The sequence below is a fragment of the Budorcas taxicolor genome, chromosome 2 (genome assembly GCF_023091745.1).
Source record: "Budorcas taxicolor isolate Tak-1 chromosome 2, Takin1.1, whole genome shotgun sequence".
Lineage (NCBI taxonomy): Eukaryota > Metazoa > Chordata > Mammalia > Artiodactyla > Bovidae > Budorcas > Budorcas taxicolor.
In genome coordinates, this window is record NC_068911.1 from 177,765,038 (window position 1) to 177,789,542 (window position 24,505).

The 24,505-nt window shown below is 55.6% G+C and overlaps 1 protein-coding gene across 2 annotated transcripts; it reads left to right on the forward strand.

The window, feature by feature from the left end:
* The first annotated feature begins 55 nt into the window (after positions 1 to 55).
* EMC1 (ER membrane protein complex subunit 1) lies at positions 56 to 24,505 on the forward strand. 2 transcript variants are annotated; one of them, XM_052657689.1, is made up of 23 exons: positions 56 to 150; positions 3,118 to 3,242; positions 4,006 to 4,071; positions 4,311 to 4,404; positions 5,474 to 5,602; positions 6,232 to 6,358; positions 7,088 to 7,237; positions 7,513 to 7,680; positions 8,157 to 8,228; positions 8,694 to 8,756; positions 9,386 to 9,508; positions 10,517 to 10,613; positions 10,945 to 11,067; positions 12,829 to 13,028; positions 13,158 to 13,307; positions 13,935 to 14,096; positions 14,641 to 14,760; positions 17,909 to 18,046; positions 19,274 to 19,447; positions 20,188 to 20,398; positions 21,470 to 21,554; positions 22,714 to 22,843; positions 23,132 to 24,505. In XM_052657689.1, the coding sequence occupies exons 1-23, from the start codon at positions 56 to 58 to the stop codon at positions 23,309 to 23,311; spliced, it is 2,982 nt and encodes a 993-aa protein (XP_052513649.1). In that variant the 3' UTR covers positions 23,312 to 24,505. The 2 variants fall into 2 exon arrangements, with proteins under 2 accessions (XP_052513649.1, XP_052513653.1); XM_052657693.1 differs by having other exon boundaries at positions 8,697 to 8,756.

A 24,505-nucleotide genomic window follows, 5' to 3' on the forward strand; every position in this document is an offset into this window, starting at 1 on the left:
GGGCCCGCGGCGCGGTGCATGCCGGGCCGGCAGCGGGCCGGCCCGCGCTCCCATCATGGCGGCGGCCGCGGCTTCCCGGCTGTGGCTCTGGGCTGCCTTGCTTATCCCTGCGGCTGCGGTCTACGAAGACCAAGTGGGCAAGTTTGATTGGTGCGTACGAGGCGGGGGGCGAGGGCGGTTCCTGTTCGGGAACTATTTTCCCAGTACCTGTTTTTGTTTAAAAGGAGGAGGGTTCACCATGCCGCAGGGCCGGCTGCATACCTTGCGGGGCCCAGGGCAAAATGAAATGTGAGATCCCTCGTTCAAAAATTTTGAAAGAGTTTTAAGGAGGTCACGGCAGAGCGTTAAAGCGAGAGCTGGGGGCTCTTCTGAGCCAGTCCCTGTGCGGCTGTACGGGTCGCAAGCCAGTGAAGCGGGCTCTGCCCTCCGGTCTTGCTTGAGGTTCTGGTCAGAGGTCACTTCTCCCCGCCCGGCCGCGTTTCTGTGACTGTCAGGTGTTTGATCTGCTGGGTGTCCGACGTCGACCGCCCTCAGCGAAGATCCTCTTTCAGCCCTGCCATGGGCTCAGAACAGGGCCGCCCAAGACCCTTCAGCCAGGAGGCGCCATTCATTCATCCTTTCCTTCACTGACGGGCTCGCTCACTCTCTCTTCACTCATTCACTGTTCCGCACTTTTGTTCATTCGCGTCTCGTTAAGGCACTCATTCAGTCGCTCACCGACTCTTCCAGCCACCCACCCTATCCTTAAGGCCAGGGAATTGGCTCACTTTTGCTTGAAATGTCAGTTTGCCACTTAAGCATTGTGTGATCTCAGGAAAATGACTTAACCCATTCTGTGCCTCTGTTTCCTGATCTGTAATTGAGTTTACTGATAGTCCATTACCTCCCACAGTAGCTGTAAGGATGAATACGGCAATTCTTTTAAATTACTCAGCTCAGTGGCTGGCTCAATGAGTACAATCAGTATGTTGCCCATAATTGCTAGGCAGGGAACACGTTCAGAGCCTAGCTCCTCTGTGAAGTCTTTTCTGTATCAAGCAAATGGACTTGCATGTTTGTTGAGTGTTGTTGGCCAGTGGTCCTTCCAGGGGCTGTGGATGCAGAGATGGAAAGGAACTCAGGCTGGTGAGGGGGCAGATATATGAGTGCGTGATATCAGGCAGCGTGCCGAATGCAGAATAGGTCATGTGGTTTTTTTTTTTTGGTGGGTCGGGGGGAATGCTGTGGCTTTGGGGATCTTAGTTCCCTGACCAGGGATCAGCCCACGTACCCAGCATGGGAGTCCTAACCGCCGAACTTATGGAGAATCCCCACGAGTCTCATCTCTAACGATGTGGGCAGATGCTCGCAATGTAACATGCACAGTTGACTCTTGGACAACGCAGGGGTTAAGGGTGCAGACCCTCTCTGTAGTCGCAAACCGAGTGTAACCTATAGTAAGCCCTCTGCGTCTGCAGTTCCACACCCACAGATTCAACCAACCGTGGACTGTGTAGCACTGCAGAATTGACTGTAGAAAGCAACCAGCGTAGGGAGTTCCCTGGGGGACTCCATGCTCACAGGGCTGGAGGCCGGCGTTTGACTCTAGCTGAGAAACTAAGGTCCCGCAAGCCTCAAGGGGCCACCAAAAAAGGAAAGGAAAGAGAACAACCAGCGCGTAAGTGGCTCTGCTCAGTTCAAACCCGTGTTGTATATGTTTCACATGTACAGCATGTCATCCAGTTTAGCAGAACCCTAGGTATATGCAGTTTATAAATTGAAAAGTAAACAGAAAGAAGTATACCAAGATATTAAATGTTTATTGCTGAGAAAAAGTTTATGGATGGCGGTATGTTAAGCATTTTTTTTTGTTCTCTATTTTATACCTTTGTGTATTTTTCATGTTTTCTTCAATAAGCAGGTGTTACTTTTTATAGTACAGATAAAAGATATCAGCATTTTAAAAGAGAGCGTGGGATTTAGACTTAGAAGATTAGATTAGATTCAGACTTAGACTTAATCTTGCATTCTAGTTCTAACGGCAATTCGCTGACGTCAGTGGGCTTTGGTTTTCTCACTTCTAGAATAAGAGTAAGAGTATTTGCCCTGTGTACTTCATAAACGGTTCAGTGATTACAGCGGGATTAAAGTAGGTTAGAATACAGATGGAAACTCAGATGGCACGTACAGCTGTCACTCTTTACTAATGCAGTTTCTTCTTCCGTAAAAAGGCAGACCAGACAGTGTAACGAGGGGAACTCTGCATCAGTGCCGCGTGTTTGATTGCTGGAAGCGGCGCTCGTGAACAGCAGCGTGCCTCTCGCCTGCTCTGTCGGTGGCAGCGTGCCGGGGAAGCCCTCTGCGCCCCCTTTACGCAGAGATAGGAGTGTTGAGAGTGAGGGGGTATATTCCAAGGAAAGTACGAGTAGTGAGTCAGATGGGGGTATATTCCAAGGAAAGTACGAGTAGTGAGTCAGATGGACCCTGAGCACCGTGTGGGTTAGAACAGGCTGCAAAGAGCAAAGGCCTGACTCAATCCTGTCAAGGTTCGTGAGAGTATTTGTGTGATTTTTCTCCGAAGGTCAGTGAAAATAGAAGGGGGAGTTGGATTGTGTGCTCATTGACAACAGGGTTCACGTCTCTTCCCTCATGTGTAATGCGAGTGTCTAGTCCCAGTATTTTTTACTATTAAAAAATAGTTGCAGCGTGTGGGATCTAGTTCCCCGCCCAGGGATCGAACCTAGATCCCCTACCTTGGGAGCACAGTGTCTTACCCACTTGACCACCAGGGAAGTCCCTGGTCCCACTATTAAGGAGTACAGGGAAGACTGTAATTTTGTTCCAGTGGGATTTAGGCCAGGTGCCCTTTTGGGTAAGGTAAGTACGTGCTTGCGTTTAGAAGGAAGCGTGTCACGTTAGCTACTAGGGTATATTCTCTCTCCTTCTTTCCTCTGTTCCTGAGCACATTGCCTGGAAATCTCGCTTTTGGTCAGATCTCTTCATTAACAAACAGTTCTCGTGCATCCCGAGACAGGTGTGACGGTGATAACCTCCTGTATTTGTGCACTTGTCTTTTCCAAAGGGTCCTGTGCAGCGGTGGCATTGGCCCCTTCCATTTTCCTGGCCTCTTTCCTTTAGGAGACAGCAGTATGTTGGGAAGCTCAAATTTGCCTCCTTGGAATTTTCCCCTGGATCCAAGAAGCTGGTTGTGGCCACAGAGAAGAATGTGATTGCAGCATTGAATTCTCGGACTGGGGAGATCTGTGAGTGGACTGTGTAGACAGGTAGCTGGGGATGGCGTGGCTGCCCAGAGGGAGTCCAGGGTGTCCTGTGGCAGCAGCGTCTGCCTGGCTGGTACCCCACCCCTGGGGACAGCAGGGCCAAAAGATGTGTCCTTTACAGGATTCGGATTTATTTTTCAGTTTTGCCGTCTTTGAAATATTTAATATATTCCTATAACTGGCCTTTGAGTTTATTTCCTCAGCCCGCGTCCTGGCTGTTCTTAAGTAAGATATTGCTGCAAAAAACGCATTTTTTTATTAAGGTTTTACAGTAAAGCTGTGGATGTTTTTAGTGGCAACCCACTCCAGTACTCTTGCCTGGAAAATTCCATGGACTGAGAGGCTCCTCAGAGCCTGGTAGGCTACAGTCCATGGGGTCGCAAAGAGTCAGACACAACTGAGCAACTTCGCTTTCACTTTCACTTTAGGCGTTAAAATCATGGAAATGTGATGTATAATCACTGCTCTGCTTGTGAGTCATAGAGATTTTGTGAATTTTGTCTTTGTCCGGTTATTTGTTGGGTGGGGTGGGGTGGGGATGGGAAGAGCGTGATCTCAGGTCGGCACAGCAGTGGCTCCCCTCGTTACCCCGGGAGCGGGGCTGGGTCACTGCCGGCCAGCGGTGATCCCTCCCTGAAATAAAACGGGACGCTTCTGTGCAAGCGAAGGCTTCTGTGGCTCCCCCGCGCGACTTCCTGGATGCCTCGTGAGGTTCACGGTAACGTCTGACTCTCCTGTCCCTCAGTGTGGCGCCATGTTGACAAGGGCACGGCGGAAGGGGTGGTGGACGCCATGCTGCTCTGCGGACAGGGTAGGCAGAGCCCGGCTTGTCCCTGTGCCGGCGTCGGCTCCCTCTCCTCTCCCCTTGGGTCCTTCCTTTGCTCAGGGTCTGGGAGGGAAGGGAGTAGGGGTGTTCCCAGCAGGAAAGGACAGGTGCAGTTTCTATCTGCACTTGTATGTGGGGGGCGAGGCCACTGGTCACAGGCCCTGGGAGGCTGCAGACCACGCAGCGGTGTGGGGGATGATCTCACGTGGTCTTTTCTCTTCCAGATGCAATCACTGTGTCCAATGGAGGCCGGATCATGCGCTCCTGGGAGACGAACATTGGGGGCCTGAACTGGGAGGTGACCCTGGACAGTGGCAGGTAGAGTGAAGGAAGCTGAGTTTCACCTTGGTTTGGTTAAAGGCTTCGCTGGAACACAGATTCTATGCAGACAGCAACTCTGGGCCTTTTGGCTTTTCTTCCCGGGGGGAAAGCCACGGAAGAGCCAGAGAGCACCAAATACCCACTCTCGATGTCTTGAGGCTGTGGGGCGCGTGCTCACTCGGCCACCATGTACTGAACACGTGCTAGAGGCAGAGTTCCCTGCTAAGTGTAGTGCTCGTTTCTGGTATCGATTGCTTTTCCTAATCTTACCACAGCATGAGAGCTTTGCAACGTTCTAGGTATGAGAAAGTGAAAGTGGAAGTTAGTCGTGTCCTACTCTTTGCGATCCCATGGACTGTAGCCCTCCAGGCTCCTCTGACCATGGAATTCTCCAGGCCAGAATACTGGAATGGGTTGCTATTTTCTCCTCCAGGGGATCTTCCCGACCCATTGAACCCAGGTCTCCTGCATTGCAGGCAGATTCTTTACCAACTGATCTACTAGGGAAAGAAGATTCTAGGTATGAGGATGGAGAATACAACTTCTTGTGTTTTAATTTTATGTTTAAAAACAATTTGCGCTACTGTTTCAGCTGCATCTTGCTAAAGTTGTTTAAATGATGGGGTTGCTTGCATTAGGTTATTCGTCTTCTGATAGTAATTTATTAGGTAAGGGCTTGGGGATGCCCCCAGGCAGTGGGAACCCACTTGTGAGTGTGAAACAGCTTCCATCATCAAGAAACTCGTTGTCATTTGGGGGAGGCAGGCCTGCAGCCTGCTAATGACGACTGTCTGATGGCTGCTGTGGTAGAGGGTTGGCCTGGTTACTGGGAAGTCTCAGGGAAGGAAAGGAGCAGCCTTTAGGAGAGTCAGCGAGTTTCAGGAACCAGTACAGTCGAGTGGCTGAAAGTCCAGCCGTTGGAAAGCAGAGCCAAGCTCAGGGTGCGGACGCAGCTGGCCCCACAGCCTGTTCCGTCGCCTCCTGAGCTGTGACGGCTGTGTCCTGGACTGTCCGGCCTGAGGCTCAGGAGGCTCTGGGCGACGCTCACCCCTGTTCCTGCGCTTAGTTTCCAGGCCCTTGGGCTGGTTGGCCTGCAGGAGGCCGTGAGGCACGTTGCAGTCCTGAAGAAGACCACTCTTGCCCTCCATCACCTCTCCAGTGGGCACCCGAAGTGGGTGGAACACCTCCCAGAGAGGTAAGGCTGCCTTCTCCCCGGGCGGTGGCCACCGCCTCCTGCTCTGTACCAGCCCGTCCTTCTCTTGGAGAGTCGAAGCATTTGAATCCTGTATAGGGTCTGAGGCTCACTAGCCTCTAGGCCTGCACTCCAAGGCTGTGGCTGCCTCTGGAGTTTCCTTTGCAGTGAGAAGACTTTCCACCTGGGCCCGAGAGCCAGTCGAGCGAGGGGAGTGGCTCACTCAGTTTGTCAGGGACCCAACGCTCAGATTCCTATGGGGCCAAGTGCGTAGCATCCGTGTGCAGAGCAGGCCCCGTGGGGGAATGTTGGGAGCTGCAGTGTGCCTGGCCCACCTCAAGGGGGCAGCCTTACTCAGCTGACCGTGCCCTGTGTAGTTAGGCCTAGCATTATCACGTCTTAACTTTTTTAAGAAAAGCTGGAAATCTTATTGTTACATGCTGAATCTCAGTTCTAAAATGTTGACAACAAATTCAAATTTTAAAAAAGAAAACTAAGCCAAACAAAACTTACCTGAGGCTGCTAGTTTGTGGTCTCTGGCTAAGTTCCTGGCAGCCGGGTTTTGGACCCCCAAGCGTGGTCCTGTTCTGCAGCTAAAGCTGTGGCTCCCTGCTCTTCCTTCCCTTTCTCAGTGACAGCATCCACTACCAGATGGTGTATTCCTACGGCTCGGGGGTCGTGTGGGCCCTCGGAGTCGTCCCCTTCAGCCATGTGAACATTGTCAAGTTTAACGTGGAAGATGGAGAGATCATTCAGCAGGTACAGTCTGGCTGGAGGAGCCTCGTGAATTGTGGAGGGGAGCGGGTACAGCCCTCCTTTGCACTGGGGACCAGGGAACTCGGCCGGGTGAATGCCAAAGCCACTCGTGGTCCCTGCTTCCGGGCACTTGAGGGCTGCCTTCTGCTCATCAGGTGTTTATTTAGAGCCTGCACGTTTGCACATGGCGCTCTCTTGGGGTGGCTAAAAAAGAACAGTTGCGTAGATGTGTTCATTGCCTGTATGATCTCACAAGGTGATACCGAAGGTGGTAATACGAAACCGCATATGATGAATGCAGTAGAGAAGTGCTGGTCGGAAGGGCCAAGTGTTGCTGCCCTGCAGCTCCCAGCCTTGCTGGCACCGTGGCTGCGGCTGCCCTGTTGCACCCGTGACGCTGGGGCAGAGAGACAGTGGCGATCTCTACGCTCAGTGCTCAGAACATTAGGCGCTAAGAGTGAACTGCAGGCGGACTTCACCAAGACAAGAAAAAAGTGCCCGGGATTGAAAAGGGCCTGGGTTAGTTTTCAGACTACCAGAAGGCAGACCCGGATCTTCTCCAGCTCTGGAGCTCTCGGAGGTGGGGAGGGATGGGAAGGACTCCTTCTCAGTCCACCAAGAAGAACCTCTGAGCCGAGATCCTCCCCTGGGGTCTGGTGGTGACGGGCTGGTGGGCTGAGAGGGAAATGTGAGGGTCCCCAGGAGCCTCCCGTTCTCTCGTCTTTTGAGTAGGTCAGGGTGTCGACCCCCTGGCTGCGGAGTCTCGCTGGGGCCTGCGGTGTGGTGGATGAGGCTGTCCTGGTGTGCCCTGACCCGAGCTCACGATCCCTCCAGACCTTGGCCCTGGAGACGGAGTGGGAGCTGAGGCAGACCCCGCTGCAGGTGAGAGGCTAGAGCTGCTTGCCTGGCCCAAGGTGCTGCCTCAGCCGCTGGGAAAAGCCTTTCTCCCAGGCAGCCCCTTTGAGCTCCAGCCTCTGGCGGAACTGGAATGAGGGCAGACAGGCCACTCCTCCTTGGAGAGCCGGAACGGGAGCTTCTGGAGCCCTGTGCTGAGGCCTCGTTACTTTCACTGGCAAAGTGGGACAGAGGCTGCCAGCCTGGGATGGTCCATCCCCCATCCTCTCCTGGCCCTCAGCCTCTTCCTTCTTGTCTCCCAGTCTCTTGACCTAGAATTTGCAAGTGGATTCCAACCCCGGGTCCTGCCCACACAGCCCAGCCCGGTGGATCCTTCTCGGGCACAGTTCTTCCTGCAGTTGTCCCCAAGCCATTATGCACTGCTGCACTATCGCCACGGTGTCCTGAGTCTGCTCAAAAACTTCCCACAGGTAACTTGAGGCAGTGTGGTACGCTAGGATTCAGGAGGATCTAGCCAAGGCATGGATGCTGGAAATCCCAGCCTTTGAATCTGGAGATACTTACTCAAGACAGAAGACCTCTTTCCATGAGTGTTTTGAGGGGTTAGCCTTAGAGTAGGAGTGGAATACTTTGTTCTTTTGAGAGTTACAGAGGATTTTTAGAGTAAAAGTGGTACCTCCTGAGCCCGCAGGAGAGAGGGCACATTATAGAACTTCCCTGTAGATGCGAAGAGCAGCATTCAGCATGCCTGTATTGGAGGTGGGGCAGGGCCTGGCTCAGCTGTGGGTGCGGTGGGGCCCCTCTGCTCTCCCTGCTCCGGCCATCAATGCTCCAAACTTGGGAGCACTTTTAACTCCAAGGCCAAGGGTTCTTCCGGTGGAGGCGGCCCTAAGGCTGCTGGCCAGGACAGGCCCTATTTAGGAACTGACGCCTGACTCTACCCCAGGCTGCCCTGGTGAGCTTCGCCACCACCGGAGAGAAGACAGTGGCTGCAGTCATGACCTGTCGGAACGAGGCGGTGAGTGTTGGAAATAACAGTGCTTGGCCACATGTGGGATCTTAGTTCCCCGGCTAGGGATCGAACTCATGCCCCTTGCCGCGGAAGCACTGAATCTTAACTGCTGGAATGCCAGGGAGGCCCCAGGGTTTCCTTATCTTTGCTGGAAGCCCTGAGAACCAAAAGTTTGGGCGTGTTCACCTGGTCACTTTGAACCGGGGTGGGGTGGGGGGAGCAGGAGGCTGTTAAGAAGTAAGTTCTCACTTCATCTGTAGAACTCTGTGCGTACCTCCTTTGTGCCCAGGAAGGGGACGCCCTCACAGTCATCTGGGACTGTTCCGGGTTGCGTGGGGTGTGTGGGTGGAGATGGGGGGTGGGATCTGCCCTCTCCCAGGGGCTGAGATCTGGAGGTGGAAGCGTCATTCTCATGGCTGGAAGGTGACCCTTTGGCTGTATTTTCTCCTTCTGTCCTTCTCGTTTCCATAGCAGAAGCCTAGCATTTCTGAAGATGGGTCACCTGGGAGCTTTTCCGAGAAGTCTGGTTCCCAGGTAGGTGTGGCCCTGGGCAGTGTGCCAGACCTGTATGCGGGCGGGGTGGGCCCCCAGCGAAGCTGGAGGAACGGTCAAGGCTGGGAGTGGGTCTCCTCGAGGTCCCAGTCTCAGATAGAGTTTTCTAAGTTTTGTAAATTAAACCGTGTTTCTCTTGATCTTTTTCATTTGGGAGATTAGAAAGTAGAATGCCTAGAGTCTGTTCTTAGGTGCCCTCTCCTCTGGGCCTCTGTCTCCTCGTGTCTGTGGGGTCCCTGCTGGCGGAGTTGAGGGGACCTGAAGCAGGGAGTGGGGCGCTGGCCGGAGGCACACGTTTCCGTCGTGGCTTCCGTTTCCTCAGCTTTTCCCAAGGCGGGTATGCTTTCCCTGCCTGCGGTCTTGCTAATCACTCTTTGGGAAGTCTCTCTCCACTCTCCTTGCTTCTTCTGGAGTAAGCATGTATAGTGGTTGTAATTTTGCTTATTCACTCATGCACCTTATTTCTGCCTTAGGATTTAGCTTTGCTCTTTGGCCTGGGTCCTTCTCCAGGATGTTGCCCCCCTCCCCCCAGCCCCACCCAGATTCTTGGACTTCCTTTGGGGGACTTTGCTTTGGAGAACTGTAGTTGACCCATGCAGTCTGTGCCCTAGGACTCGCTGGCGTGCTTCAACCAGACCTACACCATTAACCTCTACTTGGTGGAGACAGGCCGGCGGCTGCTCGACACCGCGATCACCTTCAGCCTGGAACAGAACGGCACTCGGCCCGAGCGGGTGAGTCGGGGCCTGCAGGCTTCTCGGCCTGGGGCTCTTCCCTCGGGCTCAGCTCAGCGCCACGGGTCCCAGCCGTGGGCTGTAGTTCTGCCTGAGCCGCTGGCTGGTCAGAAACGCCTGTGAATACCAGTCAAAGGGGTGCCACTTAAGCCGAGTTGTCAGTGTGCCAGGCTCCACGCTAAGCTGTTTACTTACTCGCTGACTGACTCATCCTCCCAATAAGGGACTACCCTGATGGCCCAGCAGTTAAGACTCTGCGCTCCCAAAGCAGGGGACCTGGGTTCAATCCCTGGTCGGGGAACTAGATCCCACATGCCAGAACTAAAGATCCCGCATGTGGCAACAAAGGTCCCAAGTCCCACAGCTAAGATGGGGTGCAGGTAAATAAATATTTTAATAAACACATTCTCCCGGTAGTCTTTTGATTACCACTGCCCTAGCCTTATAAACAAGGAAGCCGTGCCTGGTGAGACTCAAGATGGTGTCGCTGCCCAGCCTTGCCTCTGTGCACGTCCAGTGGTTGCCCAGCCTTGCCTCTGTGCACGTCCAGTGGTTGCCCAGCCTTGCCTCTGTGCACGTCCAGTGGTTGCCCAGCCTTGCCTCTGTGCACGTCCAGTGGTTGCCCAGCCTTGCCTCTGTGCACGTCCAGTGGTGTTCCTCAGCCTCCCTGGGCAGTTGCTGCTTAGTCTCCAAAATGGAAAGCCTACTGCGGGCCTCCTGCTCACTTTGTGGGTGTGATCGGTGCATAAAGAATGATCGGGTAGCCGAGAAGGTCTCAGGTTCCTCTGTAGAGAGGACCCGAGCTGGCCGCCTGCGCTGTTGCTCTGTTGGCTCCTAAGGATGCACGGTGTCTGTAAGTGGAGTCCAGGAAACGCTGTGTGGTTTGGACATGCGGGGATGCCGTGCCCTGGCCTCTGACCACTCCTCACGCCTTGAATCTCGGGGTCTGGGCTCTGAGAGGCGCCTGGATCCCCGCTGACTGCGGGGTCTCGACTGCTTGGTTCACAGCTGTACATCCAGGTTTTCTTGAAGAAGGACGACTCCGTGGGCTACCGGGCCTTGGTCCAGACAGAGGATCACTTGCTGCTTTTCCTGCAGCAGCTGGGTGAGTGGGCCTCACTCGGCTGCTGTTTGTGGGCCTGCCCGTGGGTTGCAGTCAGACCCTTTATCGGGGCCGTGGCCAGGCTTCTGGGAAGATTGAAGTACAGTGTATCCTGGCTATTTTTCCCAGAGCCCTAGGTGACCTGCCTTTGAACACGTCCTTAGCACTCCTGGGCGGGAGACAGAACTCTCCTCCTGTGACCTCCTGAGCCCAGCCGCCAGCCCTGCCATTTCTCTTTCTGGCCCAAGAGTGGGGGTGGTCCCCAGCCTCCGAGAAGGGTCCCTCCAGGGGGCGGCGGAGGCGGGCCTGACTCTGGTGCCCTTGACTCCTGCAGCAGGGAGGGTGGTGCTATGGAGCCGCGAGGAGTCCCTGGCTGAGGTGGTGTGCCTGGAGATGGTGGACCTGCCGCTGACCGGGGCGCAGGCGGAGCTGGAAGGGGAGTTTGGCAAGAAGGCAGGTAGGAACGGGGGCCCGGGAGGCAGAGCTGCTGGTGAGGGGGGGCTCTGGGGCCACCGGCCATGCTGCGGCCCGCGCCCCGGGCTTCCGGTGCGGCCGCTCTGCCGCCTGCTCTGAACTCGCTCTGTGCCCTGTCTCCGGTGCGTTTGTGGCCTTGGGCTTATGGGCCCACTCCTCTCCGAGAGAAGGATGTGTGAGTCTTTCTAGGGAAAGACCCTGATGAAAAAGAGTCTTAATGTAGCATCGGCATAGCTGCTGTTGTTTGAGGACCTGAAATCTGTCAAGCACCTTGTCAGGCACTATACGCCTGTTGTCCCCAAGGCAGGAGTCCCATCTTTCCAGAGAGACGTGACTAGGTTGGCCAGGTTCTGTGGGGAGAGGCCAGTGCCCTCCGAACCCAGCTGCGGTCCCAGCCCCAGGGTGAGCTTGGTTCACTGTCCCCGGTTCTGTCCTTCCCCCCGCCTCCCTCCGTCCGTTCGCCCGGCCAGCCCGGTGGTGTTTGCTGGGAGCCTGCCCGGGGCCAGCCACCTGCTAGGCGCCACAGGTGCTCTCAAGCCAAGGATTAATGTGCCTTTACCGTTTATTTCTGCTGCCTGGACCCAGCCATCCAAGGTAAAACCCGCTTCCCGCTGCCTTCTTGCTTGTTGCCTGCCCGCACAGCTAGCTTTCACCATCGTTTGTCTTCCTGGACTTGCCTCAGTGAGGTGTATACCGCGTGTGCGTGGACTGTTTGCCTGTGACTTGCCCTGTGTGCCTGTCGCTTCTCTCCCTTGAGCTGGGGTTGACAGACGCTGGCCTAGAAAAGGCCCTGCTCTTTCCCGTGAGCACTCTGCACCCCGCCCCGGGGAGATCTTGGGGGTCCCTCACGAGATCTGGTCTCGGCAGCAGCCCAGGGGGTGCTGTGCCATTTTACAGATGGGGAGCTGGAGGCTGTAAGGTGAAGTACGTTTTTCAAGGTGGTTGTCTGATCCCTTAGTCGTGGCCGACTCTGTGCGACCCCGTGAACTGCAGCCCGCTAGGCTCCTCTGTCCATGGGGTTTCCCAGGCAAGAGTACTGGAGTGGGTTGCTGTGTCCATCTCCAAGGTCACTCAGCCTGTAAGCAGTGCTGCTGGGATGTGAATCCTGGCCTGCAGACTTGGAGGCCTTGCTTCTTACCGTGCTGCCTTGCTGCGGTGACCGGTCTCGTCTCTAGAGGAGATTTGAGGGTGGTGGTCTCGTGGATGCAGGAAGGGGCGGAGAGAAAGGGAGCCCTGGGAGCGGGCTGCAGGGAGGTCTGTTGGGAGCAGGTTGAGCACCTGACCACGCAGACCTGAAGCCGCGAGAAGCGGGAGCGCCTGTTGGTGACACGCAGCACGTGCACCCTGGCACGCCCACAGCTGCCCTTGTCTGGCTTTGTCACGGCGCCCGAAGCCTTCTGCTGGCCCTTCTGGGTGTGGGCTTGTGGCGGAGACATTTGTGGCATGGCTGCACCCTGCACGGCTGCCCCTGCCCTCTTAGTCTCCTGTCCCGAGAGTGCAGGCAGGCGGCGTGCTGAGAGCCCCTTGAGTAGGCCTTAGAAGTTCCCGCACGGCTGTGCCTGAGTGTGGGACTGTTGGCATCGGACATAGGACTGCTCCTTGGGCTTGTGGCCCGGGGTGTGGATGACGCGAGTGCTGCGGAGAGGGAGAGAGCCCCCTTAAGGGGAGCAGGAGCCCCCTCGCTGGAAAGCCCCACTCCCCCAAGGAGAGAGCCTCAGCCGCAGTCCCTTTTCCTTGACACCAGACGGCCTGCTGGGCATGTTCCTGAAGCGCCTGTCCTCCCAGCTCATCCTGCTGCAGGCCTGGACCTCCCACCTCTGGAAAGTGTTTTACGATGCGCGGAAGCCCCGGAGCCAGATCAAGAATGAGATCAACATTGACACTCTGGCCAGGGATGAATTCAACCTCCAGAAGATGATGGTGATGGTGACGGCCTCAGGCAAGGTGAGCCCTTCAGGGCCCCCAGAGGGGGACAGGAAGCCCGGGGCGGGATCTGGAGCCGGTTCTGTTTTCAGGGGCAGAAGTAGTCCTGGGTCAGCCTTTCTGGTAGTGAGCCCGGTGTTTATCTTGCAGCTTTTTGGCATCGAGAGCAGCTCTGGCACCATCCTGTGGAAACAGTATCTCCCCAACGTCAAGCCGGACTCCTCCTTTAAGCTGATGGTCCAGAGGACGACTGCCCACTTCCCCCACCCGCCCCAGTGCACCCTCCTGCTGAAGGACAAGGTGAGCCTCCACCGCGCCTCTGAGCCCGTGTGGGTGCGGTTTTGTGTTTTGTAACTTTAGTTGGGCCTTTGGGATTCTCTGAGAGTTACAGATAGGGAGTCAGGGCTTAGAGCTCTGTTTTCTTGCAGTTTTTTGCCTGAGTGCCCCTCTTCCCCCACCAGGGGCGGTGGTGGCCGAGGAGGAAGTGACTTTAGAGGAGGTGGGATGTCACCAGGTCCCTAGTAAGCCAGCCCTGTTTCTCCAGACACAGGTGGGTGTCGGTACCTAGAGGGCAGCTTGCTCTTCTCCCAGGGATGGAGGGCAGGACGCCAGCTGTTCATGCCTCTGCCTCCCAGGGAGCAGATGGCTTTTGGCAGGTATATTCTGCCATCACTGGAAAGGGGGCCTGGTAGACATTTCGTTTGTTGCTCAGTGTGACCCAGTCTTAGATTTGGAGCTAGAGGCAGCTAAACGTTTACCCTTCCGGCACAGCGGCGGTCAGATGCTTTCACCTTCAGCCAAAGCTTTGTTTTCCACAAGGCGGGGAAGGACGAGGGGCTCCGCCGTGGCTGAGCTCAGGTCCCCGATTCCTTAGGTTTTGCGGTCTTTTCCTGTTGGTGGGGGCTGACCGTTGCTTGCCCATTTCAGGAGACGGGAATGAGTTCACTCTATGTCTTCAACCCCATTTTTGGGAAGTGGAGCCAGGTGGCCCCCCCCGTGCTGAAGCGCCCCGTCTTGCAGTCTCTGCTCCTGCCCATCATGGATCAGGACTATGCCAAGGTGCTGTTGCTGATAGACGATGAGTACAAGGTACGCGTCTGCAGAGGCTGCAGGACCCCCTCGCGCCGCCGTCGCTGGGTGGGGGCAGGGCGCTCACGCAGCAGCTCGGGGCCCAGGTGGACAGTCTCTGCAGCCAGGCCTCGGAGGGCTTCTCTGAGTAGCGCGGTGGCTCTTTCTGCACTTGTGAAAACTGGGTCTCTTACGAGAATTCAGTTTAAGCCCTGAGTGAATTTAGCAGACTTTAATTCCTTTAAGATTTGTTGTTTTATTCTTAAGGCCCTCTTTGATGGGAAACAGTGAAGAGTCTGGAGAAATCCATGCTTAGGGATTCCTTCTCCTTGAACTCTCTTTCTTTAAAACAAAAACAAAAGCATTTATTATTTTATTTGGCTGAGTCTTAGTTTTGGCTTGCAGGATTTTCGATCTTGGTTTCAGCACGCAGGATGTTCAGTTGCGGCATGTGGGATCTAGCTCCTTGATCAGGGGCCAGTCCAGGGCCCCCTGTCCTGGGCACGTGGAGTCTTAGCCACTGGACCGCCAAGCCCCCCCGTAACTCTTCTCTGGGGTTTTCCAGGTCACAGCTTTCCCAGCCACTCGGAATGTCTTGCGGCAGCTCCATGAGCTCGCCCCTTCCATCTTCTTCTACTTGGTGGACGCGGATCAGGGGCGGCTGTGCGGATATCGACTCCGGAAGGTGGGCAAGGGCGTCCTGGCAGGACCCGTGGTGGGAGGGGTGTAGGTAGCAGGTGTGGATGACGCTGGCCCTGGTGTTGTAAATGTAGATCGGCGTCAGCCTGGTGTCTGAGGCCATCACGCTCGTGTTTGTGAAGCAGGCCCAGTCGCCGCTGTCATGGACAGAGCTGGGCGCAACAGACGGGGTCCCGGCCCCTGTGGAGCTTGCACTCCACGTTCCTCTCCTGTGGCAGAAGGAGTGTTTCTGCCATCCTTAGGGTGGGAGGTGGGAATGGTGATTGAACAATAGTGCTTTCTGTACGAAGGTGGTGTTATTGATCCACTCTTAATCGAATGTGAATTTTGAATTTTATCTCTAGAATTGGGATCGATTTGCTCCGATCCTGACATACTTGAGTCCAGCCCTTGGAAATACTGATTCACGCTGACTCTGAAGTCCTGCTCTGAGCTTCACAGGGGCTGGCCTTGGCCCCGAGAGCAGGGCCGTGTCGAGGGCTGATCTGAGACGTGTCCTCCCCAGCGGGTCCTGCCGTCCCGTCTGTAAGCCTTTCGGAGAGGCTCAGACCTTGGGCCCGGCTGCTCGTGCAGGAAGCCTGGCTGTGCCCCTTGTGCACTTTGCATCCTCGGGCAGATGGCTTCCGTCTGGTCTTCTGTTTTCTTGTTTGTAAGACAAAACGGTGATAATAGTATGTCAGAGCGTTTTCATGATGAGCTGGAGAGTCAATAAGTGTAAGTCATGTAAAGCAGGGCCTGGCACACAGTCCATGCCATATGGTTTCACCTGCTGTTGTTTAAAAAATGCAGTGCCCTTTCCTGACATACCGTAACAGCTAACCTTTAGCATCATGGGCTTCCCTGGTGGCTCAGACGGTAAAGCGTCTGCCTGCAATGTGGGAGACCCGGGTTCAATTCCTGGGTCGGGAAGATCCCCTGGAGAAGGAAATGGCAATCCACTCCAGCACTCTTGCCTGGAAAATCCCATGGACAGAGGAGCCTGATACGCTACAGTCCGTGAGGTCGCAAAGAGTCGGGCACGACTGAGTGACTTCACTTTAACCTTTAGCATCAACAGCACAGGAATGGTCTGTCCAGAGAGTGCGCTCTTTACCCGGTGGGTGAAGAGACACTGCTTTTCTGAGCTGATGGAAAAGAGACCTTGAAAGAGAGAGTTCTTTGTGGGCAGGGGGTGTGACCCAGGGTGCGGGTATCATGGACCAGTGGAACCCTGAGGGTATCATCGTAAAGATGGTCAAGGGGGGACACAGGAGGCAGAGCTCCAGAAGGAGTCAGCAGGGGGTGGGCTTCCAGGCGCTGACCTCCGGGGGCTCCCTGGTGACCTTGCTCTCCGGGAGGGTTTTAGTGAATTCTGGTGTCTTCATAGGAATCTGTGAAGTGTTTTCATCAGAACCTTATTTTTTAATAAAGATTATTATTATTAAAAAGACTTAAAAAATAAGGAACATGTGAATACATTCTCATGGTGAAAGATTGCATTGATACAGGGTTGCATGACCAAACCGTGAAGGGCCCTTTGAGCCCCGTTGCCAGCTGCTTCCCCGGCTGGAATGCACGTCAGTGACCTGCACGCCTTCCGCGTCCCGCCGCCGTGCCCACTGCTGGGGAAACGACCGCGTGGTCCGCGTGGGCAGGCGCGGCGTGTATACTTCTTACGTGAACTGGAATTGAGCCACATTTAATCAGTGGGAAATCTGCTTTGTTCACTTGGTGTGTTTTCTACCTCCTTCTTTTGTTAAACCCGTATCTGATTAAAATACAACCCTGAGAAGAGCGCAGAATCCGCGGTTACTGCTCAGCGGCCCTTCACAAAAGGACCATAGCTGTGTACACGGCAGTCACAATCAGGAAGCCCCCTCTAGTCACTACCCTCCCGTTCCTTAGGGCTCCGTGTAATTCCATGTGTGGAGGTATAATAACGTGTTTAACCATACAGGTTTATTGGTTTCTTATGACAATAAAGAACATTTCTTGTCATATTTTGAGGTCCCTTTCAGCTTAGTCGGAGAAAGCAATGGCACCGCACTCCAGTACTCTTGCCTGGCAAATCCCATGGACAGAGGAGCCTGGTGGGCTGTAGTCCGTGGGGTCGCTAGGAGTCAGACACGACTGAGCGACTTCACTTTTACTTTTCACTTTCATGCATTAGAGAAGGCAGTGGCAACCCACTCCAGTGTTCTTGCCTGGAGAATCCCAGGGATGGGGGAGCCTGGTGGGCTGCCGTCTCTGGGGTCGCACAGAGTTGGACACGGCTGAGGCGACTCAGCAGCAGCAGCAGCCAGCTTAGTAGTTCACTGTTGGCTCAGTGTACAGGGGCTTCAGATGTTAGTAATAAGTGGTAAATTTTCTTTGAATTAGTCTTACTCAGATAAACAGTGGGATACGACTATTCTGCTTCTTTTACACTGGCTCTAGTATCTTTCCTTTTTTTTTTGACAGAAAGTAGGATTTATTGGTGGATGTGAGTGAGGAGGGGTGGCTCTGAGGTTCCCATGGTTGCAGGGCTCGCCCTGTGTCCAGAGGGCCACAGAGTAGGGTTGTATTTGACCCCACAGCCAGGCTGTAGGAGCTGCTTTTCAGCCGCCAGGTCTTCAGGTTCATGTGCATCACACTTAGTAAAGCTGCACTTCCTGGAGTTGCAGATCTGCTGGCAGCCAGGGAACTTGAACTCGGCTCTGCGTTGGGCCTCAGCCACAATGCCCCTTGTTCTGCATGTTGGCGCAGACGGACTCCACGACTTGGCTGACCGCTGTGCCCTGGAGATTTCCAAAGCACCGTGCTGTGCTGTCTGGAGCCTGGACTGGGGACAGTATGGGGTCAGACGCACATCCCCTGGAGAGGACTGTCTCAGGTCCCCTCGGGCAGCCCAGAGCAACAGGTGCCCCCAGCTGCCCAGGAGGCTGCCGTTTGCAGCCACTGCACACCAGGCCTTACTGGTTTTCTTACTTGAACCAGGAGTTCCAAAACCTCTTCCCAGACTAGGTCGCTATTGCTGCTTCTCTGGAACCTCTGGTCCCTGTCCCTGCACAGAGGCGCCCGCTGAGCTGCAGGACAGGTCTCGCCACACCTGTTGCGGGCCTGAGGATACCTTCCTGATGACCAGTGCCGGCTCCTTCTCTTTGGCCCCACCCCAGGACCTCACCACTGAGCTGAGCTGGGAGCTGACCATCCCCCCGGAGGTGCAGCGCATCGTCCAGGTGAAGGGCAAGCGCAGCAGCGAGCACGTCCACTCACAGGGCCGTGTGATGGGGGACCGCAGCGTGCTCTACAAGGTATGGCAGCCGCCTGCTGCCGCACAGAGGGGCCGGGCTGCCGTCTGGCTCTGCGACCAGCGGAGAGGGGAGCCTTCTGTCAGTTTTTTAATCCCTTTGAGCCTTACTTTATTGTCTGTGAAATGGGCCTGTGAAATATGCTCTCCTCCTGGGGTTGTGGTGATCACACAAGACAGCACCCAATGGCAGGCACATGGCCGCTACCCAGCAGCTGTCACCTGTTAGGATTAGTGGTAGTGCTGATAGACCTTTCTGGGGTTAAACCTTAGTCGATCCATCAGAAACTCCATCTGTGATCCAACATCCTCCTGAGTGGGAGATGGAGAGGTGAGTCGTCAGCTGCAGAACCATCCTGTGAAGGAACATAATCCTTAAGGTGATGAACATGAGTTACAGCCTCTGGCAGAGCAGAGATGGAGTTGGAGGAGGAAGCGAGGCCTAGAGGGGAGCAGGTTTTGGCAGGTGTAGAACAGGAGCTTGGCCTGGGACATGTCGAGTTTGCCGTGAGACATCTGAGCAGTGATACTGACATGGCAGTCTATTAGTCGGGTCTGGAGTTCAGGGAGGGGCCTGGCTTGGACATGTAAACTTGGGCAATGCCAGCCCCTGTAGATGTTCTGGAAGTCATCAGATTGGCTGAGATCACCAGGAGAACGGGGGCAGCTAGAAACACCCAGAGACTGGGGAAAGGAGGACGGACCTGCAGAGGGTCCTGAGAAGGAGCAGCCGCTGAGGCAGAGGGCCACTGGGGCCTGGGCGTCCTGGACGCCAGGGGGAGAAGGCCTCTTAGGAAGGGAGCGATCACTCATGTTACCTGGTCTAGTCGGTCGAGTTAGACGAGGACTGAGACATCTCTTGCTGTGGTAGTCGCAGGGCCCTGGTGGAGAGACGTCAAGTTGCTGGACCAGTGTCCTTCCATCAGGAAGTGGGCCAGCTTGGGTTGTGTCTTGAGTGACTGCTTGCTTGTGACTGGAGTGAGTTGCTTAACTACTTTAAGACGTTTTGTCTGTGAAGTGTAGATAGTAACTTCTATTTGCAAAGATATTCATGGGATTCAGTGAGCCAAGCCCAGCCCCCCAGTGGACACGGAAAAAGCACAGTGATGATGACCCCTGAATAGGGAGTTCTTCCACCCAGAAAAGCCGCTTCCTCTGCCAGCTGGAGGGCTCTGTGCCCACCTCCCTGCCCCGGGCTCATGGTGGGGTGCCTTTCTCTCCTTCTTCCCAGAGCCTGAACCCCAACCTGCTGGCCGTGGTGACGGAGAGCACGGATGTTCACCATGAGCGCACCTTCATCGGCATCTTCCTTGTGGACGGCGTCACGGGGCGCATCATCCACTCGTCCGTGCAGAGGAAGGCTAAGGGACCCGTCCACATCGTGCACGCAGAGAACTGGGTTGCGGTAGGTGGGCGGGCGGCCTGGGCGGCGCAGCCTCCGGGGCTCAGCCGGCCTCCTGCAGCTCTAGTCCTCTCCTGACCTCTTGTTCCGGAAACTGGCTGCTGCTTGGTGTTTTCACAGAGTTCAGAACCCCTGGCTGGCAGCAGAGGGGGCCGGGGAGGGGGCTGGGACGCCTGGATTTGATCGAGTTCTTCCATTTTCTGATTGTATAACCTCGAGCTAGTTACTTAAGGTCCCTCTGTCATATCAGCGGGTAGCAGCGGTCACCTCCTCTCGCCAAGTTTAGAACAGCGCCTGGCATGTAGAAAGCACTCAGATGTTAGCTGTTAGTCTTGTGACTTGTAAGATTCTTGCAAATTCATTTTTCTGGGGGTGCACCTGGATAGTCCAGATGCTGCTACCCTGAATGTTACTGAATTCAGTGAAAGGGAAAGCCACTCAGTCCTGTCCGGCTCTTTGCAACCCCATGGACAGTCCATGGGATTCTCCAGGCCAGAATACTGGAATGGGTAGCCTTTCCCTTCTCTAGGGGATCTTCCCAACCTCAGGATTGAAGCCAGGTCTCCCGCATTGCGGGAGGATTCTTTACCAGCTGAGCCATAAGGAAAGTCCAGCTCAGTAGCAGGAAGAAAGCTGGGATGCTGGTGGCTTTTTCCTTCTCGGATGTGCCTCTGTACGTCGATTCCCCTTCCCAGCCGAGCCAGCAGCCTGGCCCTGAGCAGCGCCCCCTCCTCTCTCCGCAGTACCAGTACTGGAACACCAAAGCCCGGCGCAACGAGTTCACGGCGCTGGAGCTCTACGAGGGCACGGAGCAGTACAACGCCACGGCCTTCAGCTCCCTGGACCGCCCACAGCTGCCTCAAGTCCTGCAGCAGTCCTACATCTTCCCCTCTGCCATCAGTGCCATGGAGGCCACCATCACAGAGCGGGGCATCACCAGCCGCCACCTGCTTGGTGAGTGAGCCTTGCCCACGGCAGCCTCGCCGGGGGTGGAGCCAGTGAGTGAGCCGGGCCCTCTGCAGTCTCGCTGGGGGCGGAGCCGGGCTCGGCGAGGAGGGCTTTGTTTCAGCAGAGGACGCTCCCCAGTCCAGTCGGCTTTGCAGTCTGTGAGAGAGCTGACACGCCCACCCTAGCCCTTGCTTCTGATGGACCATTTTCGTGACGCCTCTGCTTTGTTTGCCCCTCGCTCAGAACGTTGCGCCCTGATGGCGTCCCTCACGGGTAGCCTGTGCAGATGGGCTGCAGAGACTGGCGAGGTGCAGGGTCTCGTCTTTGTGCAGCTCAGATTCAGGACTCTGACTGCACGACGGGCTGCTCCACCCGGGCGCTTTTACCAAACCCGTTTGGGGCTCTGAGCTTTGGCAGACACTCTGCGTCCGCTGTTTTCTCCTTCGAAGTGAGGAAGACAGCCCTCTTAGCGCTTTCCCCCATTTAGCTCCCGCTGTTCCTAAAACAGGCGATCCTGCGGGACCTCATGTTGCCAGGCCCTTCCTGTCCCCTCCTCCCGCTCCCCCCCATCCCCTATGCCCCCGCCCCATCCCACACCAGCTTCCCTGAATCCTGTCCCCTCCCCCATGTTCCCCTCAACCCCATCCCCACCCGTCCTCCCCCTCCCCCTCCTGCACCAGCCTCCCTGCTTCCCCAGCGCGCATGCTCGTGTTTTGCGACAGCGAGGAGCCCTGCTGAGCTGGGCAGGTGCTCCTGGAGAACAGGATGGGAGATACAGAGGTCCAAGGGCCTGCCATTCTTTTCTCTTTCGTCATTCCCTAGGTCTTGATTCCAGAACTTTATTTTCTGATGTCTCAGGATGATATGTGAAAAAACTAGTGTCTTCCAAAGTGAGAACCTTCCTACAGACCCATGTGTATTAAGACTGTTGTTTTTGGTCATTGAAGGGCACCTCAGTGACCCGTAGTTTTGGCTCTAAACTCTTTTGATTTCTGTGATAGGGCATTTTTGTAAGTAGCCCTAGTCTGGGATCAGGCCCGCGTGAACACTCACCTCTGTCGACTTGTCTCTGCGCAGTCGGGCTGCCTTCCGGAGCGATCCTTTCCCTCCCTAAGGCCCTGCTGGACCCTCGCCGCCCCGAGATCCCGACGGAGCAGAGCAGGTAGGCCCCCGTGGGGCGCACTGAAGGCCGTGGCGCTAAAGAGCGCTGCCTGCGGGTCGCGCCGGGCCCTCTGCTGTGCTGTGGGCGTGGCCGTGAGCGAGCCTGCCCTCACGGAGCCTGCATTCTAGTAGGGGAGGCGAGACGGACAATGAGTAAGATAGGCAAGGGAAATGATGCTATGTTAGATGCTTGTAAACGTTAAGGATAAAAAACTCTTACGAAAAGGGGCAAGGGGCTAGGAAGGGGTGGTACACGGGGCGAGGTTTGAGAGGGTGGCCTGGGAAAGCCCCCCTGAAAAGGCGAATATTTGAGTAAGGACTTGAAGGAGGCGAGAAGCTGGCCTTGTTGGATGTCTGAGGGCGAACCTTCCAGGCGGAGGAAACCACCGTTGCAGATGCCCTGAGGTCGTGTCTGGCAAGTTACAGGAAGGGCTGGAGGCCACGGCGGCTGGAGCAGCCAGTGGTGGGCACGCTGGGAAATGAGGGGAGGGAGGTGCCCGGGTCCAGGTCTCATGGGGAGACGGTAGCTCATTACCGCGTGTGTCCATTTTTAAATTTCTGGCCATCACCTCTGGGTGTTTTCTTGCCTCTGTCCCGGAGTCTCTTCCCTCGGGTGTGAGGAACTGTGGGCAGGATGAGGAGGCAGTGGGTATGTCTTCTCACTTAGGCAGGGGAGGAGGATGGTTCGGAGAGAGGGAGGCTACAGCTGAGCACTGAGGCGCTCTGGAGTGAAGAGCAGGGTGAGGAGGTGGTGGGAATGTCCTCGCACGTAGGCGGGGGAGGAGGATGGTTCGGAGAGAAGGAGGCTACAGAGAGGGAGGCTGAGCACCGAGGCGCTCTGGAGTGGAGAGCCGCAATTGGCCTAGTGGCTCAGTGTCCTGGTTTTAAAGTGGTCCTTGCTTCCTCTAGTGTGAAATCACCGGTTGTCTGGGATTTTTTAGACTCAGAAGAAGGTAGGAATCCAGGTCTTACTCTCTACAGCGTCCTCTCTTGCAGCCCTTCCAAACACTTAGCTGCTTGGTGTTTAGCTCCCTGATGCACGTAGGCCTCAGAGGAAGAACGGAGGCTGATCCGTGGCCTGGAAACCGCCCAGGGCTCGGGGCAGCTAGGGGATCCCCTTACAGCAGCTTTGAATGGAATCCTGGCTGATGTTTTTGCAGAGAGGAGAACCTGATCCCGTATTCTCCAGACGTACAGATCCACGCAGAGCGGTTCATCAATTATAACCAGACAGTTTCTCGAATGCGAGGCATCTACACAGCTCCGTCGGGCCTGGAGTCCACTTGTCTGGTGAGGAGAGCCCCCAGCCCGCCCTGTGCCCCCTCGCCCGTCCACAGCCGCCCTGCGTGACACCCGTTCTTGGCTCCCCTCTTGGGAAGATGGCCGAGGAGCCTGTCTCCTTTCTGACCAGAGTCTGCGGCCATGGCGGGCCACTGGCGCCTCTCTCACGGGGCTCTCGCCCCTCTGCCCCCCACGTTGTGGCCTACGGCCTGGACATTTACCAGCTCTCGCCCCCCTGCCCCCAGGTCGTGGCCTACGGCCTGGACATTTACCAGCTCTCGCCCCCCTGCCCTCCAGGTGGTGGCCTACGGCCTGGATATTTATCAGACCCGCGTCTACCCGTCCAAGCAGTTCGACGTCCTGAAGGACGACTATGACTACGTGCTCATCAGCAGCGTCCTCTTTGGCCTGGTCTTCGCCACCATGATCACGAAGAGGCTGGCGCAGGTCAAACTCCTGAACCGTGCCTGGCGGTAAAGGCCTGAGACCCCCTGCCGGAGAGCAGAGAGCCGAGGGGAGCGAGGGTCGGGCGGCAAGCTCCAGCGGCAGTGTGCCGGGTTGGGGGGGACACGCGTCAGGCGCTCATCTCAGTTAAGCGCCGTGGGGAGGAGGATGGACTCTGGTGGAGACTGCTCTGGGGATACGTCTGCGAAGGAGTCACCAGAGGCGGACGCAGGCTGGACTCTGTTCCCCGAGACCGCAGAGCATCCTGACGGACTTTCCCCTGGAGTCCCAAGGCTGTCCTCATCCCCTTCTGTGCCCGTCCACGAACGTCGCTGTTTTATAAGACCTCCAGCAGACGTCTCTCTTTCGGGAGGCCTGCTTAAATTGATGTCGGTTTGCCTGCTGTCTCCCAGGTGTATCTGGAAAGCCTTCTCCTTGCTTCCAAAGTCAGAGGGAACACTTACGATAACTCTACCCTATAGATGCGTTTGCTGTCTTACACTGGGGAGAAAGAAGAGCCACCCTTAGCTGAGGTTTGAGAACCGATCCAGCCTCTCGTGGCTTCTTTCCAAAGTGACTGTGGGTCGCGGAATCTATATTTGTGTCACAATTTCTCTAAGTAAGCCTCTCGTCTCATCCTCCCATTTGTGCGTGGGCCAGCCGGCCTCAGGTTCAGTTTATCGAAAACCACGTGCGCAGTAGTGTTTCCATTTGTTAGTCATCGTCCAGGCTTCTCTCCTAACGTGTCAGAGCGGAGGCCTTTTCAGCACTGCTGAATCATCTGCGCCTTGAAGGGATTTCAAGGGCGGAAGGCAGATCTGCCCATTTCACAGTCTCTCTCAACCTCTCCTTTCACCTTCAGGCTGACCTGGTCATAACGCAGTTGGAAACAGTTGTCCTTGTTTAAGAATCCTCATTGTTTATGTTTGGTTATGTGTTAATGCGTGAGTTACTATACTTCTTTTGAAATCAGCAGATTTTAAATCTTAGCTCTAAATGAGGGAAGTAAAGGGCAGGGTGAGACATGGGCGTCTTGTGGGTATAGCCTTGTTGCCTGGCTGGGCTGCCATTTCTGCTACAAACTGAAGACGGCCTGAACATTTTCCCTGTCGGTGGATTTGGGGAATGATGGAGTTTTTCTCTACTGTGAAGAATGAAATGTACAGAGAGCCCTGTCGGGAGAGAGGTACATTTAAGTGTCTGAATAAAGTCAGTGACGAATGACAA

Coding starts and splice junctions, on each gene's coding strand:
- EMC1 (XM_052657689.1), top strand. CDS start 56: ATGGCGGCGGCCGCGGCTTCCCGGCTGTGGCTCTGGGCTGCCTTGCTT. Junction 8,757..9,385: donor CCGAGAAGTCTGGTTCCCAG/GTAGGTGTGGCC, acceptor TCTGTGCCCTAG/GACTCGCTGGCGTGCTTCAA. Junction 14,761..17,908: donor GCGGATATCGACTCCGGAAG/GTGGGCAAGGGC, acceptor GCCCCACCCCAG/GACCTCACCACTGAGCTGAG.